Raw genomic sequence first — 18,905 nt, 5'->3', positions numbered from 1 at the left:
TATCGGTCTTTTAAATGAGCCCACACTCTGTACAAATGCACACAAACATGAAAACTCAAAGAGAGCAGAAAAGAAATCATGTAACCCTTGCTGTGGCTCAGATATGAAACCTAACAAATATGAAATTTCTATAAATCAATTAAAATTATACTCACTGTTTTACAGATGAAAAACTGTCTGGGGTTCGCTTTAAGTTAATACAGGTCATTGTACCATCTATATCATCGTCATATCTTCTTTCAGCCAGCCAATCAAATCACATTCTTCATTTTTTCAAATTCTGAAATAAAGCTTTAAGTGTATGATAATAATATCTGATTCAAGTTTGTTGGGAGTTCTGGAGCCTGCCGCAGCAGCCATAGGGTGAGAGGTAGCGTACACCACGGACTGGTTGCCAGCCGTTACACAGCAAACATGGAAAGACTAACAATCCTTTGCACTCACATTCACACTCATGAGCAATTTACAATCATCATTTGACCCAACTCTATAACCATATGTCTTTGGACTGTGGGAGGAAACCCGAGTATCTGGAGTACAAGTAATCCACAAACAACCCAGTCTGCTTCAGCTAAAAAGTGGATTTGAATGCAGCAACCTTTTGCTGTGGGGCAATAGTGATAACCACCATGCCACCATGCTCCCACAATGCAGAATATTATCGCACATCATATTAATGTGTTCTACCCCCAAACTTCTTCAAAGTACCTTTATCTAGAGGCAGAGATCTGCTGCTGTATATTGAGTGAAACCAACATATAAAATAAATCTGACCCACACTCCTAATGCACTATAGCTGTGGCCTTTCATGTGACAGCTGGCAGTTAAAGTCCATGTAATAATTAAGGTTAAGAAGAGTCTGTTCTCCCCTCTTAATTGAGAGAGGGGTCGCTGCTCGTGTGGCTGACCGGCCAGCTACCTAGCCTGACCTGTCTCCCCAATGTGATGTTGTGTATTGTATGTATGGTTGGCAAGGTCAGTCTCTCAATTGCCCCTTGGGGATGAATAAAGTCTTCTGAATCTGAATCTGAATTCACATGATGGGAAAAGCTTCATATGAAAGCTAACAATGAGGCACATTATTATTATAAAATGAATAGTGGAATGAAGATCACAAAGTAATAGAAAAAATACTTAAAGAAATACTTAGTAATACCCAGCTGTCATAGGAACAAGACGTGGGGTACACACTGACCATGTCGCAAGTCAAACACGAAGCTAACACAGACAGAGTCAGTCATACTAACATACAGAAAATGTAGGATAACCAGTCAACCTAATGTACATGTCTTTGAATAGTGTGAAAAAGTTGGAGTGCCCAGAGAGCGCTCATACAAGCTTATAGACAAGATGCAGACTCTGCATAGAAAGCAGCAGCCAGCAAATTCAAAAATAGGCTATGCAGCCAAGATAAAATTATACGAAGATATAAATTACATAAGTAAATTATTTTTGAAAAACAAAATATGATTTATTTGTTTCATTTTTAGCACATTTATTATATTTATATATACTAGCAAACCCCCCTGCACAGAGATGCCAACGTGATAGGGAACATAGATACTTACATGCGCTATGATCATCATAGTAAAATTTCATTTCAGTCACATATTTAAAATAACACAATGAGAAAAATTCCAGTAATACTGATCTGAACTAACCATCAGACTAACCCTGATTTAAAATGAACTCTGATACCCAAGTATGTATAAAGTGATGAGTTCTTATAGCAAACTTAATATTATATTCCTGTTTTTTGATCAAGTTATTACTTTGAAATCATTTACCTTCTTAAAAATGTGTACATCAACAGGAATACATTATTCCTGCTGAAACACAGGATGGTGCCAGAGAGCCATGGAAAAACAAGGCAGTGCATATAATCACATTCAGCTCAAAATCTTTTAAAGATTATTATTTTTTAAATTATTTTATATCAAATTACAGTAGAGCTTAATCATTTACAAAATAAAACTCAACCTTTGATCAGTGTTTTCAGATACTTCAACAGCAGGTAGCAGCTCTCCACCAAGATATATTCATCCTGTGAGAAGAAGATTTTGAGGAGAACGTGACAAGAAAGAAACAGTGATTTGCATCTAATGACCCTCAATTGTCTTTTCCTACGCAGGTTTCAACTCTTCTCTCAGGTTCAACGTCTGCTTAATACTCCATGATGCATCTTCAAAACACACCAGGACGAATGTATCCATTCTGGCAAGTACCAACATAATTACACATGGAGCTGAATTGTTAGCATGTGGATGCAGAAACCCAGCACCATTTTCTTATCACCGTGCCACTTTGGACGTGCATCATAGGAATATGTGCTGACCACACAATAGAAGGCCTATTAGATGTTAAACTGAGGCCTCTTCAGTTAGATTTAGAGAGGACGGCTCAGGATCATAGAAACTGGTGAAAAACAACTCATTCAAAAGTTTTTTATTGTTTTATGCTTTACGTAACGTGAGGCGTCTCTCTACAACCCTTTCTACAGTCTTTTTGGATTTCTCCTCCATATTCATATCGGTCTTTTAAATGAGCCCACACTCTGTACAAATGCACACAAACATGAAAACTCAAAGAGAGCAGAAAAGAAACAATCATGTAACCCTTGCTGTGGTTCAGACATCTCTTTCACAAATGCAAATTTAATTCTTATGAAAACAAAAATTGAACTAAATTAAAATTATGGTCACTTAAGAAATGAAATGCTCTCTGAGGTTCATTTCAAGTTAAATCTTTACTCTCTTTTTTTCTTATATTGAGATAAAACTCCTATCTTTTATGATAACATTTTAGTACTGTTATGTTTAGTTTAGTTCTTAAGAATTTGGCAAAAAATGCACCCTCTGACTGAATCACATATGTTTGCTTTAAATAAAATCTTGTTTTTACATTTCTATGAGCTTCATCTTCACATTCTTAAAGAATATCATCAACACATAATATTTCTTTTCTACTATCTCAAGTACAATTTTTTAGTTTTTTGTCTACGATTGATCACAAATGCCTAAAAATTGCAAAGATGCAGTGCAAATATCAGCCCTTGTGGTATCTGGCATTTGGTGGTATTTCATCTTTATGTTCATACGGACAGTGCATATAAGAATGAGGGAAAAAAAGATGAGGTGGATGCAGTGTCTGTAGACAATAGCATGGGGGCAGTGTTGCTGTATGTGGTGGCCTTGGATCACTGGAACGACTGGTCCTAACAGTTTGCATTTCTTCGGGATGCTCCACCAAATATGCCATGAAATAGTCTAGGATTGGACATCTTTGTACTTTAACTGTCACCATTTCAAATCTCAACCATGCCAAGCAGTGACTGACAGTATATACAGTGGATTGGGAGGTATGCAGTCATGTGAAATGAGTAGCCTGTATAGAGTTTTAATCCTCTTTAAGACTGCTATCCATCTCCAAATTAATATCTAGGGGCCACATACCCCTCTGCACTAGTTTGTACTTGTATAACCCACTTCTCTAGAAAACTGATCAAATGATTCACTGGAAAATAAGATTAATAGTTAGGCTGCAAAGCATGCTTCAGGTCCATTATTTGGGAGATTCCAGTGATATACTCATTACATTATAAAGCCAATTCAAGGGCAAGCAGCATGAAGAGCTGTGTCGTAGATTAATTGCCATTAAAGGTCAACATGCGTTCAAATTGATGAAGATACTATCCAATTTTCATCAGTAGCAAGTGCATAGTATATGGGAAATATATAATGCTCATTACATGCATTTAAATGGGTCTGTCCTAATTACTAATCAGCTTCTTGTACCATTAGAGATGGAAATTAGAAATACAAAACAGACCCCTGGGCATCATTCACTCAGAATATATTAGAGTTTTCTTTTATCCTGGAGTTGGCATTGTGCAGAAGAAAGCCTACAACTCTCCAAACTTTGCTCAATGTGGTGTCAAAGACACGACTCTCACGTTTTATTACTTAAGCTAAAATCTGGTGGTGTGTAACACTGAGGAGCAATTGTTTGTGAACATAAGAGAGTAGTGTGATATATTTTTGTTCAAATAGCTTCTAAAAAAACAAAACTATACTGTTTATTTTGCTATGCCCCAATCAGAATATTGGCTAGACCCTTCAGTGATTCTTTCTTCAGTGATTCCCGCCCACCTCTCTGGCAGCTTACCGATTTACATTTGAGCATAATGCAAGCATTAGAGGAGGCACAAGGCAGCCCTGATAAGTTACAAAGTGCTCCAGGGGTAAACCTCGTAAGAGAGGGTTTGGAGTTATTTACAGCGTTCAAATCCTTCAAAAATTCATGTCTGGAGGATGAGATTGGTTTTGCAGTTGATGCTTTGCACACAAAGCAAACACAATGCACACGGAGGGTGTTTAGCTGTAAATGACCAGATGACATTAATTCTAATTGACTGATCTCATCCCATGCTTAGGACCACTATGTATGATACTGCACAGGACACAAGGGTCCTGTCAAGGCACAATGTTACACACAAAGCAGCAAAACAGAAACACTAAGATTGGCTTAAGAACTGAGGAACACAGAAGACTGAAAATGATTTTTAAATGCAATTTAATTTTCAATGAAGCAATACTTCCTACTTGTGTGGCGTTTTCTATTCAAAGATATGTTTTTGATTGTGCAATTCTCATAATAAGAGTACTAAAAAATTGCAAAGCCATTACAAAGGAGGTTAAAGGCAATGGAATTCCTTTTTTATCAGAAATGCTTTCTGTACAGTTGTTCCATTTGAAATGCATTTAATTGCAAATAGAAAGACGAGAGAGAAAGCCAACAATGCAAGAGGCTGAAGCATTTTTCTCATCTTCTTTGAGTGAGCGTATTCAAATCTAAGCGGGCAGACAATGAGGGAAAGGAATCGTGCTCTGAATAGCCTCTCTCTCTCTCCTTTTCATTCCCAGGCCAATCCACAGCCTTCGTCTTCTCTGCTGTCAGCGGTGGGCTTTCTACTCACAGCTCAAACTTCCTAGCCCTAGTGGTAGAACAACACATCCACTTGATAGCACAACAGTGGCACACATGTAGGTGCTATTCATTGTGTCATTATGTGAGACCTGTGTGGGAGTCTGCAACTGTGCGGAAATATCATCTATGACAATCTACATGACATAGTGGGAGTTGATGTTGTGCTTTAACCAAGCTGTTCAGCCACTTGTTTGACAAGGATGCAGCTCCTCACATCATCCGGCTCTGCCAGGCCCGAGCTCTAAAGCCATGGCCAAGTCCTGACCCTGGAACCTCGCTCTCCCCACTCATTTCACCGAGGGGAGGAGTATCTGGGGATCATGGGGCACAAAGTGCTTGAAGCCTGCGCCTTTGTTGGGGCAAGCCGGTAGAGAACACCCCCAGCAGATATGCTGACAGTCTCATGGGAGCAAGAGAAGAAGTTAAAGCAAAAAAGTGCACCCTTCAAACTTTCCAGTGCAGTTCTAGGAATTCTATTTTTTCTCAACAAAGATTTATACATATTTATACATGCCCAAATACTGATAGGAAGGTGGTAGAAAAAAAAATCTTGGAATTGCAGAGGTAAACTATATGTAAATGCCATAAAGTAATAGACTTGTAGTGCAAATCACACCATTTTATCTTTAATTTTGCTTTCGTACCCTCCCCACTCACCCCCCCCCATCCTCTTTCCTCTGGCTTAAAGGTGCATCAGAGATATGCATTTAAGCATATTCAGAACACGGGGCGTGAAATTAAATGTGTGGCAGAGTGAGAAAAATATACAGACGCTGGAGATGCCTTAAAAATAGTCATTTATGCAGATGGAGAGGAGTGAAATCATTTGCAATGGGATGACCCTCTCTCCAAGCATTTCTCCCCTCACTGTTCTTCCCTAATCTTGCTCTGTATCTTCATTTTTCATTGAACTCGCCAGTTTGCTGCTAAGCAGCCTTGTAGATAAGGCAAAGTGCTAAAAGGAGACGACAGAAGGAGCTCAGTGGGCCCGTTTCTATTGCACTTTCACCCAAGGCAATGGGCAGAATTTAACGGATTCCTTCCAACATATGTTTTTGCCAGATAAGTAAACAGTGTGTGTCGGAAATGAAAAAAAAAGCATTTGCAATTTAATGACATTACAGCTCCCAGCTTAGCCCGCCGTGCTGCGAGGCGAGGAGCAGAGAAAGGGGAGAGCGGAAGAATGGAACCGGGTGTCATCAATGTTTTTTTTTCTTTTCCCTTGCAAGCAGCAGCACTGAATTCTTCTTATTCTTTTCAAGCCCCTTCCCTTCTCCATCCCTTCCTGCTATTTTGTTCTTTTGCCCATAGTTTCCTCGCCTTTGTCAGGCTGAAATTATCTATTATTTTATTCAGAAAACTTGCCTTTCCCTACCATTCCACCCTCTTCAGCATCTGATTCTGTCAGAATTTGGGCTAAAACACATCTGCCCTGGCCACGGGTGCTCTCTCTCTTTCACTTACTCCCTCTTTATTTCTCTCAACCCCCTCCCTTGCCCTCCTTTGTTTGGCTTCATCAAAGTGTAATAGATGCTTGGCACAATAAAGAAGAGCAAACCTCCATGTTTCCATAATGTTTAGACTCGGTGTGAGGACCACTGATGACTTAGAAAGAGAATCACCTCAGAGTCTATATTTCAGTGGCTGTAAATGATCCATCCGTCCTATGTAAAACTCAGTGATTTCCCTCTTTTCTCCCTACTGGCTGTCAGACAGCCGCCTTATTATAGAAGGCTAATTGTGCAGGAAAGCAGATTATGAGAGTGGTAGGATGTACTCCTTGACCATGTGCTAATGTGATGACAAGTTTGGGGACCCTCTAAGCAAAAGGCGTCGCACGCCAGGGCACTTTTGGCACTGGCTATAATCTGCCTTTGGTATTAACTCAGCAAACCGGCTTGTTTGAGTATGGATCAATCGCTCGCTCATTATTTTTACAAGAAAGCTTTATATTCAAGGCGCTTTCCTGGTGTTGATCTCTCATTAACCATGCTATGTAAATGCACTGGCAATCCCTGTATAAGGGATACGTCACCCCAGGGCCCAGGCTTGCAGAAGCATGTTAAGGAAAAGAAGGGCCAGGAAATTTGGGTCAGTTGCCTTCGCCAAAACTTGAATTTCAGGTTTTCCTCAAAGCCCCCTGCTCAGCTTTTCTCTTTTAATGTGTTTTTGTTTGGTGATGTTATGTTTTAAATGTCAGCCCTGGAGCTGTCCAGCAATTTAGTACACGTAGAAAGCCTTGTCTTAGTGTTGCTTCCAAGTCTTCGTGTTACCTCTGTAATCGCTGCTGGCTGCAACATTACACACACTCCATTCACCCATGGTCTTTTATCACCTCTCGGTGTATTGACTGTATAGGTAAAAGGTTAGATAGGGTCAGAAGGAACTGATAATATTACAGGCTAAACAGCAATGCCTGCCTCATTTTGTTATTTTGCATTAGTAGCTACTTGCTACAAGCTCACATATTTATCTGAGCAGAAAGGACCTGACATATGACACTGGGTCTTGAATCTGCATGAAATGAATTAGCTGTCAGGAAGCATTGTGCATCAAATTAAGGGGGAAATATTTCAACTTGTTTACTCATTTCTTACATGCGCACACAAACATCCAACAATTCATATTGCTCAGACATCTGTTTGCCTGACAAGAGATCCTGAGGCACGTGGTACGAGGAGTGTAGGATTCTGCCATATTTGGCTTCACTGTGCACTGGCATGGTGAATGACGCAACAGGAAAATGAACCTGACAGCACCAGGCATCGGCTCGGCATTTCTTTTGCGCCCTACATACATAAATCTCTTATTATTGCTCTGTGTTCGCTATGTATATTTTTACACCTGTCTGCATCAATATCAAAGTAGAGGTTTGGTTTTAGACATTCAAGTTCATTCGGTCTCCTGTGACAGTTTATATGTGGAAGGGAATAATTCCAAGGTTTCTTTCTGTGTTGAAAAGGACTGTCAAAGGGCACTGTTCCACTTGACCCATTTTATTTTTCATACAAATAACTTTAGTGTGCTCGAATTAGCATGCTGGAAGTTGCAGAGTTGCATGGATGTTGTGGGACTGGCTGTGTATTTACTCCACAATTTTAATGGCTATTAGCGGCTATTTACTTTGAATAAAACTATACATCTTACATATTTAAAAAAAACTGAGAAACCTTTAGAGAGGAGCACCTCTCAGTGGCTCAAAGGAGAGAGAGAGATGTCCCTCTATATGCAGGTACTTCAGCAGCTCCTACCCTTGTATCATCTTTGTTAGCAGCACAGCGAAAGTGAAGGCCAGACTTTTGATTGCTTTCCCCATTCACATCCTTTTATAGATCCCTTTTCTTCCCACACACAAGCAAACAAAGCCGGTATAAATACTATGTTCAAAAGCCATTACCTTCAATGTAACCCCTTTGCTGTAACAAAGAACATGGAAAATTTCCACAACACAATTTGACTAGGCACAGCGTGATGGTGTGGCTAAAGAGTATGGGATGTCTGAAGGACCCCTGCATGTGATGTCTGGTAGGACCATACATAATAGATTTGTTCTGAGGACCTTCACATTACTTCACAATTAAGGTATGAAGTCATGCTCCTTCATCAGCATAACTAATAGCACATTTCATGAACCGGCCATGTTTTCGAGATTAAAGACGCATTTTGCATGTGTTGGATTTTCTGCCGAATATGATAAGGTGCCCAAACAAATTATTGCTTTACTGTCATCAAGGTGCGTACACTAGCGTTCTTTATATCGTCATTACTAAGGCATCCATAAAGTTGTTCCAGCGCATTACACCATGGCTCGCTGTGAAACTGAGTGCGGAAAAAACAATCTGACAGCCACAGTCATGAGATCAGTGTCAAGTCTATGAAATAAAGCGCTGCACCTGACACTATAAAATTCAATAAAAAAAATAAACAGCTATGAGAGTAATGGAGTTTAGGACAATGTCTTTCAGAGAGAAAAGTAAGGGGAAAGTAGCACAAGCCAAAAGACAAAATCCCAGTTCTCATCCAGCACATGCATTCTTCAGGTTCCCGACATTTCAGTACACAAAGATTAGTTCATGGAGCGACATATCATTTGGCAATGATCTATTTTGCCACTGTTAATTACAACAAGTCTGCACAATTTGACTGCTAAACCATGATATCACAATGCAGGGTATGAATCCCAAATCAAGCTTTGCACACCATAATCCTGTTAAAATGTAATAAATAATCCCTGTGCATTAATGTTGGCAATATTTCATTTTAATAAGTTCTTGTAAAATCGGGGGGGGGGGGGGGGGGGGGGATGGCATTACAGCTCACTCACTTCAAGTGTGGTTGTGAGTGTGCAGGAGGAAATCATTCCTTCTCATTAAAGGTGCAATCTTCGAGCCCCCCAGATCTTTGTTGTAATAACTGGGAAAAATAATCTCTTTTATTGATAGGCACATGTAGAAGAGAGTATGCCAACTGACAGGTACTTATCTTTTGCCTGTGTCCTGTGTTATAGAAAGATATAATTCTTTGTGACTGCTCCTCGGGGCATCAGCTCTTCAACTTCATTATTTCTACTTAAGATAGATATATTTTTCCTTGAAAACCTGAGAATTAATACGAGACCCAGCAATCTCAGCCAGCGGTCATTTGGAAATGGAACAAAAAATGTCATGTCAGTTTAAAGAACATTTGTTAAGGCTGCTCGCTGACATTATTCTAATTTATTGATGGATTCATAGAATAATCCTATGCCTCATGTTTTGGGCTATTAACTTAATGATTTCAGTGACTACCTTGAAGCTATACGATCTTTATATAAAGTTAAATCTTCTCAAAATTGCGACTTTATCGACGAAAACATATGCAATTCCTTTTCTCTCTCTCTCAGTGTTATACCTGTGTACAGTATTCTCAGATTTTATGTTTGCATACCACCCTATGTAACGCCTGAACATGATTTCTGAAATAATGTTCCTCCTCATGCTCAGCATGGTTAAAAAGTCATTAGTGCAATGAGTTCCTTTAGTCAGCAGTGGGAGCTTTAGAGTCAGACAAAATGCTAAGAGGAGGGTCTGTTTCGCTTTGAATGTTTCTCTCTGTTTTGGAATTACCCCGGATAAACTGAACACTCTTGTTTGCCTTTACAAGCTCGTGCACAACACAGTTCTCTGTCTACAGACTATTTGAAAATGAAGGTTTCACCTAATAATTATTAAGGGATTTGGGTAGCTGGGTGGGAGTAGAGGGGATGAGGGAAATATCTATTCATTGTGCATTTATTTTATTCTTATATTTACAGTCTGAAAAGACACGGTATTCTTTGTGTTTAGCTGATGTTGTTTTGGTTTTTTTAATGCTGAATCCTTTATATTTTATTTTATATTTCAAAAAAATGACAAAATCTAATTTTCCCTTATATATGTTTCCTTTCCTTGTACCACAAACTGCATATTTCATGAAGGCAGCAGAATAAGAATTGGTGTTAAAGCATATGTTTTGCACAAAAAAATGTGTAATTCACATAATGTTTGGGCCATGAAGAAATAAATGTCAATGCAACATTTTTACCTTTGTTTGATATAATACATCTAAAATATTTCTTTAATTTTGTACAGTTTTGAGAATTTATTGTTAAAAGTGTGCTCCTCTATAGTCATCTACTTACTAATCTAATTCATTTATTATATTCTCATGCTTGCGTCAGTGGCAGACTCCTTATACAATCAAGATTAAAATATAACACGGACTGTGTTTACACACATTTAAGGTTTGAGAAGAGTAGTGGTGCAAAAGGAGAGCCGATACGGAACATATGGAAACCCTTTACAATAAACAACACTATTTGAGTTATTTGAGGACCCTGAATACAACTAACTTTTTATTTCCTGAAACAAATTCTTCAAATATAAAATTTGTGCATTAAGCAAATGAATTTGTTTGAGCTGTTACAAAGCCTCGAAATATTACAGTTAAATAATCTGCAGGATCACATTTTTTTATTTTTTCCTGTCAATATGAGGCGGAAATGTTTTCATACAGAAAAGCGTTCAAGTTTTATTTTCAAGATTCTCCAATTATAAAAATTTACCGATGTAAAAGATGCACTAAAATGTATGCCAACAAACCGAAATAAATAAAGTGGGGTTACGATTTTGCTGCTAAAGACTGTACAGACTGTAAGCGCAGGTTACTCATCTCACCTGCAAAACTCACGATCACCTCAACCAGCACCCCTCCTGCATGCACCCATTTGCCCCCAACCTAATTCAAGCATCCCCTCTCTGAACTCCAGCACGGGTCCATCTACTTATTGCATTATGTACTATTAAACAAACTTGGACTTCTTAAAGGCAGAGTCAGACTTCAGAGGCTGTGTGCCATGTTTATAGGGATGGACTGTACAGTACACAGAGATTTCTCATTTCTCTTGGTGACCTTGGGCACAGTGACATGTATGGTTTTGAGGCTTTGATTTGCCATGTTGAAGTGTTGCGGAAAAGGTGCAATGCAAGATAATTTTGGCATTTTTTCCCCCTCCTGGGAGCATAGAGAAGTAAGAAATACAGCAGTTCATACTCTGGAGATTACAGGTAATATGGCACACAGCCTCCATAAACATTCTTGACCCAGCCTGATGATGGAGATATTGCTTCAGGAGAGACTTTTCACACTTTGATTTGCCTAAAATGAGATGGAGAACTCAGTGATCAGACTCTTTGAGGTTCCTCGCGGAGAAGCCAGCACTGGCTGTATATCTCCCAGCATTACACACATGCTATGACAACCAGGTGAGCAAGAAGCACACTCCTGCAAACAAATTGAGAAAATATCCTCAAACAGATGATATTGATGTATTATTCATGTCAGAAGAAATACTAAAATGATCCATCTCAGGCCATTGAAGCCAGGTGATAATCCACTTGCTTGTGGGGCAGCCCTTGGCGAATTAGAGATGAGGAAACCATTGTAGATCCCTCTAAGGTCAACATGGCTGAACTGGTGATACATATGTATGTTAATTTGCCTAATCTCACTTCTACAAATGTCTTACAGGCACATAAAGGGTTTAACACTAAGACATAATGATATCAGGGCATCAGGCGGGGGCTTATGAAAACACAAGGCAGCCATGGCTTTAAATCTTATGTAGAAACCTTTGTATTGACTGTCAATATCTAGAGTAAAATACCAAGGCATGTATTGTCTGGATATTTTTTTTCAATGAAAACATTAATTTCAGTTTTTGCCATTTTTTTCCTATTAAAAAATATTCTTTAACTAGTTACAGTTTAAATTTAAAAAAAAGAAGTCTCTTTAATTTGGTTGAATTTAAAATATTTTATTAATTTTTTGAGTGTTCTCTGAATATTAGACTTTTAATTTCTATGAATAACACTTTAGCTAAAAGCACTTGTCATGTCAGATCCCCGCTGCCAGTTTTGCTCAGAGTTTAACAGACATCAGTAAAGTCTACAATTAATTTACAACCTGCTCTTTAGAAAGAGAAGTGCTTATCTCATGTACACACTTCAGATATATCAAATAGACATAAATGCTTTCTATGCCTCCCTCCCTTGATGCCAACAAAAGGCACTGTACCTGACGGAGGGCTGCTACTTGCACTACTTTCGGTTTAGATAAAATAGTTATTTAATCTTTATTTAATCTGAACAACCCTTTGAATTCCCCCAGTGTTTTTTAACAGTTGCTCACAATGATTAGCACCTTCAAATTTTTTTTTTTTTACATTTTGATTACATCATATGCTTATCATGCAGCTCTTTCTGTGGCCAGATTTAACTTTTTTCAGACAGAGAAAAAGTGTAATGAGAAAAGTTCACCTACTGAAAAAAAGGATCTCTCTTAATTGCAATTGCAAAACTAAGGATAAGGATCAAAAGTCAGGAGAACCTGGAAGAATTACCCCTAATAAGTCTGTCAGTTTAGCTTGGTTATATATCCAAGTATTTAGACTTTTAATCATCCCCAAATTATTCCAACTATATATTATATCGCCAGAATCTGATTTTATTTCTCCTGGTTTTCCTGCAAGAAAATCAACATTTTATAGAGGGAGAAAAAAAAGTTTTCTCCCACTTTTGTTCCATAGTTATATCTCCACCTTTCCCATTGAGTTCCCCTCTTAGTCAGAAAAAACATAGGCTATCTATTCAAAAGGCATTTAGTCCATTTCTTTCTTGGCCGGTAAACCTATTCATCAATTGTTCTGGCTTGTAGATTGCATTCTAATGCTAATCTAGCGTGTTAAATATCTTTTTGTTCCCCTTTCACCGTTTTGTCATTCAGTTTATCCAGTTTTGGCCACCCATTTTATTTATTTATGCGCCTGCTTCTATTCATGCGCTCATGTATTTTTTATTATGTTGTTTCACTGTCATGCAGTGTCAACTCACTCTATTCAATGTGGGCTACTTGAAGGGCTTGGAGGGACAAAGCGTGTACACATTGCACTGCTATTCACTCCGGCCAGCTGGATCGACTGAAAAAAAACCTTGTGAAAAGAAATCCTCCACAATGGACACAGAAGAAGTGCACAATGCTAACAGTTTTCCAAATACCACTGATTGCTTTCATCACAATGAGGGAAAGCAGCCGCTTTTGCTGAGCTCCACTTCAACAAACAACACTCTCACAAAACCTCCCAACCCACGTTTTGTTCCCAGACAAAACCTCCTCGACCGTCTAAACGCTCCCAGAGTTGGAAAAAAGTTCTTTCAGCTTTCTTCCTCTTTTGCTCAAGAAAAAAAAAATATAATAAAAAAGGGTCAAAGAAAGAGAAAGAAATGGTCGCTGAACTCGCAATGCGGATTCTTTCACAGCCTCCGGGACGATCTCTGTTTTGATCCGACAGTTTTGCCCTTTTATGACACCTCCAAAAAATACGCTTTGTCGTTCGTGACACGTCATTCAGAAATATCTCATTACAAAATGAAAAAGAACGAGGAGTTCTTTTTTTTTCTTTAAAAAAAGAGGCCTAACCTGGAGGAAAGCGTCAAATTCCGGTGTCAAAAAGTACACCTTTTTTTCCGCTCTGCGCTTTTCTACTGTGAACTAAACACAACGCGCTGTTTTCGAGGCCAAGAAGGAAGTTCCGTAAAAAGGAGAGATCGAGGTGTTACAATGGAGAACATAGCGGTGAAAGGGTTTAATTAACCGTGACGGAGATAATTATCCCTGGACTGTCCAAATTAGTTTTGCATAATCGCTCTGATCCTTATGAATTAATCTCTTAGTGTAGTCTGGTAGAAGCGCTTTGCTTAAATTACGCATTTTACTTTAAAAAAAAACAAAAAAAAAAACTACATGCGCGGTAATGCACATACACACCTGTTTTACGCACGCAGGTGCACGCGCACACGTGACTGCACACTCCTTAAATCGGGTGATAAGCATTTATTTGTCTTTAAAATTTAAGTTATTGTTCTTTTAATTTGTATTAATTGCTATTGCTGTTTGGAGTTTTTTTTTTTTTTTTTTACCTTAGAGCGCGCAGCTCAGGCTGATTTAGAGCATAAAAGACGTGTTTGTTCTGCAGCCTTAAAGCAGCTCTCTCCTTTTTTTCTTTCTTTCTCCTTGGGAAAAAGAAAGCTCAGAGTACCACACAGTTTTATCTTCCTTCCTATTCACGATTAAAATTGTGATAAATAAGGTTTTGGCTCTTGATAACAATGGGCTGATTTAGATTTCCCCCCCTAGTAATGCCATTCAATGCGCGGACAAAAGCGGCCTTTGGAGGATACCTTACACTTCACCTGGACTGAGGAGCAAGAGCAGGAAAAAGAAAAGATAACAATCTTGTTCATCTCATCAAGAACTACAGCCGCGATTCCCTTCCGTTTAATCCGAATACGCTTTATTGTAGTCCTTTGCTGAACAAGTGAACAGTAGCAATAGTTTGAAGTACATAACGGAGGTTAAAGAAAACACAAAACATACAAATTCCATAAGAGTTAGTTAAAAACGTCTTTTTTTTCTGCACATGATACGAGGAGTGGGAGAATGGTGAATCCAGGAAATTATAAACCCACTAAATAAACTTCCATCTGCAACTTTTTTTAATCTTCTTCTTCTTCTGCATCTTCAAATCTGAACTTTTTTTTCAAGAGAAAGAAAATGGGGTTTGGTGAATCAAACCCCGAAAGTTATAAAGCATTAAAACTGAATATCACCTTCAAAATAAATTACATCCTCTACGTTTCATGTGCAAATAATACAGAACTAGCCTCATTCACTTTTTTAAAAAAAATCGTCTGGTTCACCATAGATTCCACTAAACAATAAATAGTACAGACATCTATAAAACGGTTTAAAAACTCAAAATATACACCGGGTTTCTAGTGAAATACGTAGCTTCCTGGCCCTATCTCAAACACTAAGCCTATAACGGCAAATAAACTAAAGTCATTTTTATCTGTACACATTTACAGTGCTGTAACAACTCCCCTTAACCCGTGAATTATAACCTCCGGCAACTTATTTGCGAGGAAATGCCTTGATCCTTAACATGGTCATTGTATATGCTGCCCTTGATTCCAAACTGGTTAGTCAGGCAGGTGCAAAAGATAGAAATCGATCAGGACACCCTTAAAAATGAGTTTTCACAAGGGGAAACTGCTTTTATACCTCTCTCTCAACTGTGTGCATGTGTGCCATCTTTTTAGTCCTTTTCCTTGTGGCTGTGTGAAGTGATGGCTTGGTAATAATAGATTAGAGAGTTCTCTAAATAAGCATTACCTTAGATAAAGGCATTAATCAATATACATACACATGTGATATCTGAGACGACGAGCACTTCATCACATGTACAGGTTTGTGCATGCACAATAAAACTCTTGCGTGAATAGCTTTTTTTCTGTTTGTTTTGATTTCACATTTCATTTTCTCAGATGTCCAAAGTGGGCCTATCATAATGCCGCAGCATATGCAGGGTACGGTTCAAGTTGAGGTTTTCCCATCCCGGGGAGCAGAATGTATGCTAAGGGTGGTTGGAGTCCTGCTGAGGGCCAGGCCGTACAGTTACACGGGATCATGTAGCCTGGGTTTCCCGGGGACGGATGTGAGTGAGTGTGGGCGTGCGTCCCGCCACCTACACTGCCAGTCCCGGTGAAAGCCGTAGCGCCTCCCGGCGGGTAACCCAAAGGGGAAGCGTACGGAAACGAAGGTGGGGAAAGCTCGGTCATCTTGGATCCCAGGTCGAAAAATGAGTAGGGGTTCGTGGACATGGAGGGGTTGAAGAATACCCTGGCCGCCGCAGCCGCAGCAGCTGCTGCTGCCTTATCGGGGTTCCCAATGATAGACTCGGAAAGTGCTCCAGTGGAAAGCCCGTTAACTTTGAGTGCGTCGTGCTCCCCGAGATTGTAGGGCACGGGGAAAGAAAACTTGTCTTTTTTCATCAGAGTCTTGGGCTTCCGCCTCGGTCTGTATTTATAGTCTGGGTGTTCCTTCATGTGCATCGCTCTCAGCCGTTTGGCTTCGTCGATGAATGGCCTTTTCTCAGACTCGGTGAGAAGTTTCCACTCCGCTCCCAGTCTCTTGCTGATCTCGGAGTTGTGCATTTTAGGGTTCTCCTGAGCCATTTTTCTGCGCTGGGCTCTGGACCAAACCATGAAAGCATTCATCGGACGTTTAACGTGATCCATCGGTTTAGACATGTTGGCACAAACTGTCTCTGAAAGCAAAATATTGCACAAAAATCAAACAAAGTATAGATAACTTCCAAGTTAAGTACAGAAAAAACAAAACGCACTTTATAAAGAGGAGCTTATTCAGACAGCGTCAGCAGGACGACATTAAAATGAAGATTCACTTAGACTGCAGCTCGTACGTTTGCTTACTTACTTAACACTTCAGTTCTTCATCTCCCCGGTGATTATCATGCGAAAAGTACAAACGGCAGCGTCCTTAAGAGTGCTCCAGTGTTTCCTGCTTCATGGTTCCATCCAGCAGTGGTACGGCGTTGGTAAAGATGAAGAAGATGAAGCAAAAGAAAAACTGTGCCTTGCTTTCCTCTTGTCGCCTGAGACTGTCAACCAGCACTCAGCAGCAGCATACACGCAAGTGAATGGTAACTCCCGCCTGCTCCATGTGAAATACAGGGGTTGTGCGGCAGGTAGTGAAAGTGCTGCTGGCGCATGCGCACTTGCAGCGATCACGCAGACGACTGCTGGACAGTTTTTTTTCTTTTCTGTTTTTTTTATTCTACCCTGATTTTAAATGTTATACGCATCTCGTATTTACATCTTTATGTATTATATGAGACCTGTGTGTCCTCGGTGTTAAAGGTCAGTAGTTTCATCTTTTCATCCCAACAGTTTTATTCTAATGAGAACTTTGTGTTTAGTTTTTTAAAGAAAAAGTAGGCTACTTAAGAGATGTACCTGAAATACCTGAGGACGGCAGCACATGTGAAAATTAATAATGCTGTCAGGTTTAGGGTGGAAAGCGACTGCAGACAGATGTTCGTTGACGTTTACTCTCACCTTGTATTGAATTTCTGAAATCAGATAGTTTAAAAAAAACAACTCGCGTGCTTTCACTGATTTAAAAGGTATCAGTAGACACTTCCTCTCAGTTTCATGTGTGCGTTTGACAAATCAAACCAGCTCACTCCACTTTCTCACCTTTCGTCCTCACCGGTGACTCCGTCTGCTGTCCCTTTTCCCTTCCCTCTTTCCCCTTGGGTGGCAATGCCATTCAAACAAAAAAATAAGTAGCGCGAGCACAAGACGACACGAGAGCTAAAGAATGTCTTCTTTAATTTTCTGATATTGCGGTATTTGTGGTAAATAAGCAAATGTTGAGGAGGTCTGAAGTGTTTCTAATCGCGCTTGGTGAAAATTAATTACTTTCCTGAAATCCCCCTTTTCACTTTCACTTCAAAGGACTTTCCCAAGGGCAGCGAATCAACAACTGAAATTAGGTTGTCGAATATTCAACTAAGCAATTACAGCTATCTGCAGGACCTGTTGAGCAAATTGTAGGTTTAAGTGGCTTGTTCTGGCACCTTCTCTGTTGTACATAATTATATACATATGTATGTGTGTGTACAAAAAAAAGGAAATAGAAGAGCGGCATCGAACAATATTATAAATGAGGAATTAGGCTGTAGGTCGAGCGTTTAAATGAGGATATAAACGGAAGTTTAATTCAATTCACCTTAGTGTTGTCCTTTTTTAACGGTTCAGCTTAATCTCCAGTTACACAATATAGAATGTGGAATTATTATTATTATTATTATTATTATTATTATTATTATTATTATTATTATTATTATTATTATTATGTCGGGAAATTATTGAAAGTTATCAGTAAAGACCCAAAGTGAAGATGAGGATTTTTTTTTCTTATTCACATTTCTTTTTACAAGGATTAGCGTTGTTTTATTACCGCGGAGAGAAGACGCTCACTGAGGCATCGCTCTTTTGTTTCAGGTACGAAACCTGACAAGGTGAAGATGATCCGCGCCGGAAACGGGGACCAGATGAGAGACAAACCTGCTGCTTATAAGCTGGCTCGCAGCATCTCTCAGCACCGCGCGCCCCTTTTTTTTGTTCGCGTGTCATTCACCTCGATAACGTTCCCGCAACGAAGCGCTGCACGCGCTCACTCCACAGGAGCGTAAACCTCTCGTGACACCAAAGTGCAAACCTTTCTATAAACTGTACGTAGAAGCCCGAGTGGAAAGTTCTCGCTGGGAGTTCTAGACGTGCAGAGGTAAGTATGTGCACACATGCTTGCTGTCACTGGGCCCCTCGAGATTTCTTATTTACTTATTTATATGAATTTCTCATTGCTGTTCTCTTTTATTGTTAGGGTTATTTAACTGCATGGAAATATATAAATTATGGCCTCTGTTTTAATGATGTATATTGCGGATTTGAGGCCTGCTTTAACGGGGCAGGTAC

General features: G+C 39.4%; 2 protein-coding genes across 2 annotated transcripts in view; both read right to left on the bottom strand.

The window, feature by feature from the left end:
- The window catches only part of LOC102204640 (multidrug resistance-associated protein 4), an 82,302-nt gene that overhangs the window by 7,862 nt on the left and 55,535 nt on the right, over nt 1-18,905 (bottom strand). The window lies entirely within an intron of this gene.
- sox21b (SRY-box transcription factor 21b) lies at nt 14,839-17,071 on the bottom strand. Its single transcript, XM_005723552.1, has 2 exons — nt 16,840-17,071; nt 14,839-16,669 (listed from the first exon to the last, which is right to left on the bottom strand). The coding sequence occupies exon 2, from the start codon at nt 16,650-16,652 to the stop codon at nt 15,906-15,908; it is 747 nt and encodes a 248-aa protein (XP_005723609.1). The 5' UTR covers nt 16,653-16,669; nt 16,840-17,071; the 3' UTR covers nt 14,839-15,905.

The sequence above is a fragment of the Pundamilia nyererei genome, unplaced genomic scaffold (assembly GCF_000239375.1).
Source record: "Pundamilia nyererei isolate P.nyererei 1_Seehausen unplaced genomic scaffold, PunNye1.0 scaffold00009, whole genome shotgun sequence".
NCBI classification, from domain to species: domain Eukaryota; kingdom Metazoa; phylum Chordata; class Actinopteri; order Cichliformes; family Cichlidae; genus Pundamilia; species Pundamilia nyererei.
This window is presented reverse-complemented; position numbering and strand designations above follow the sequence as displayed.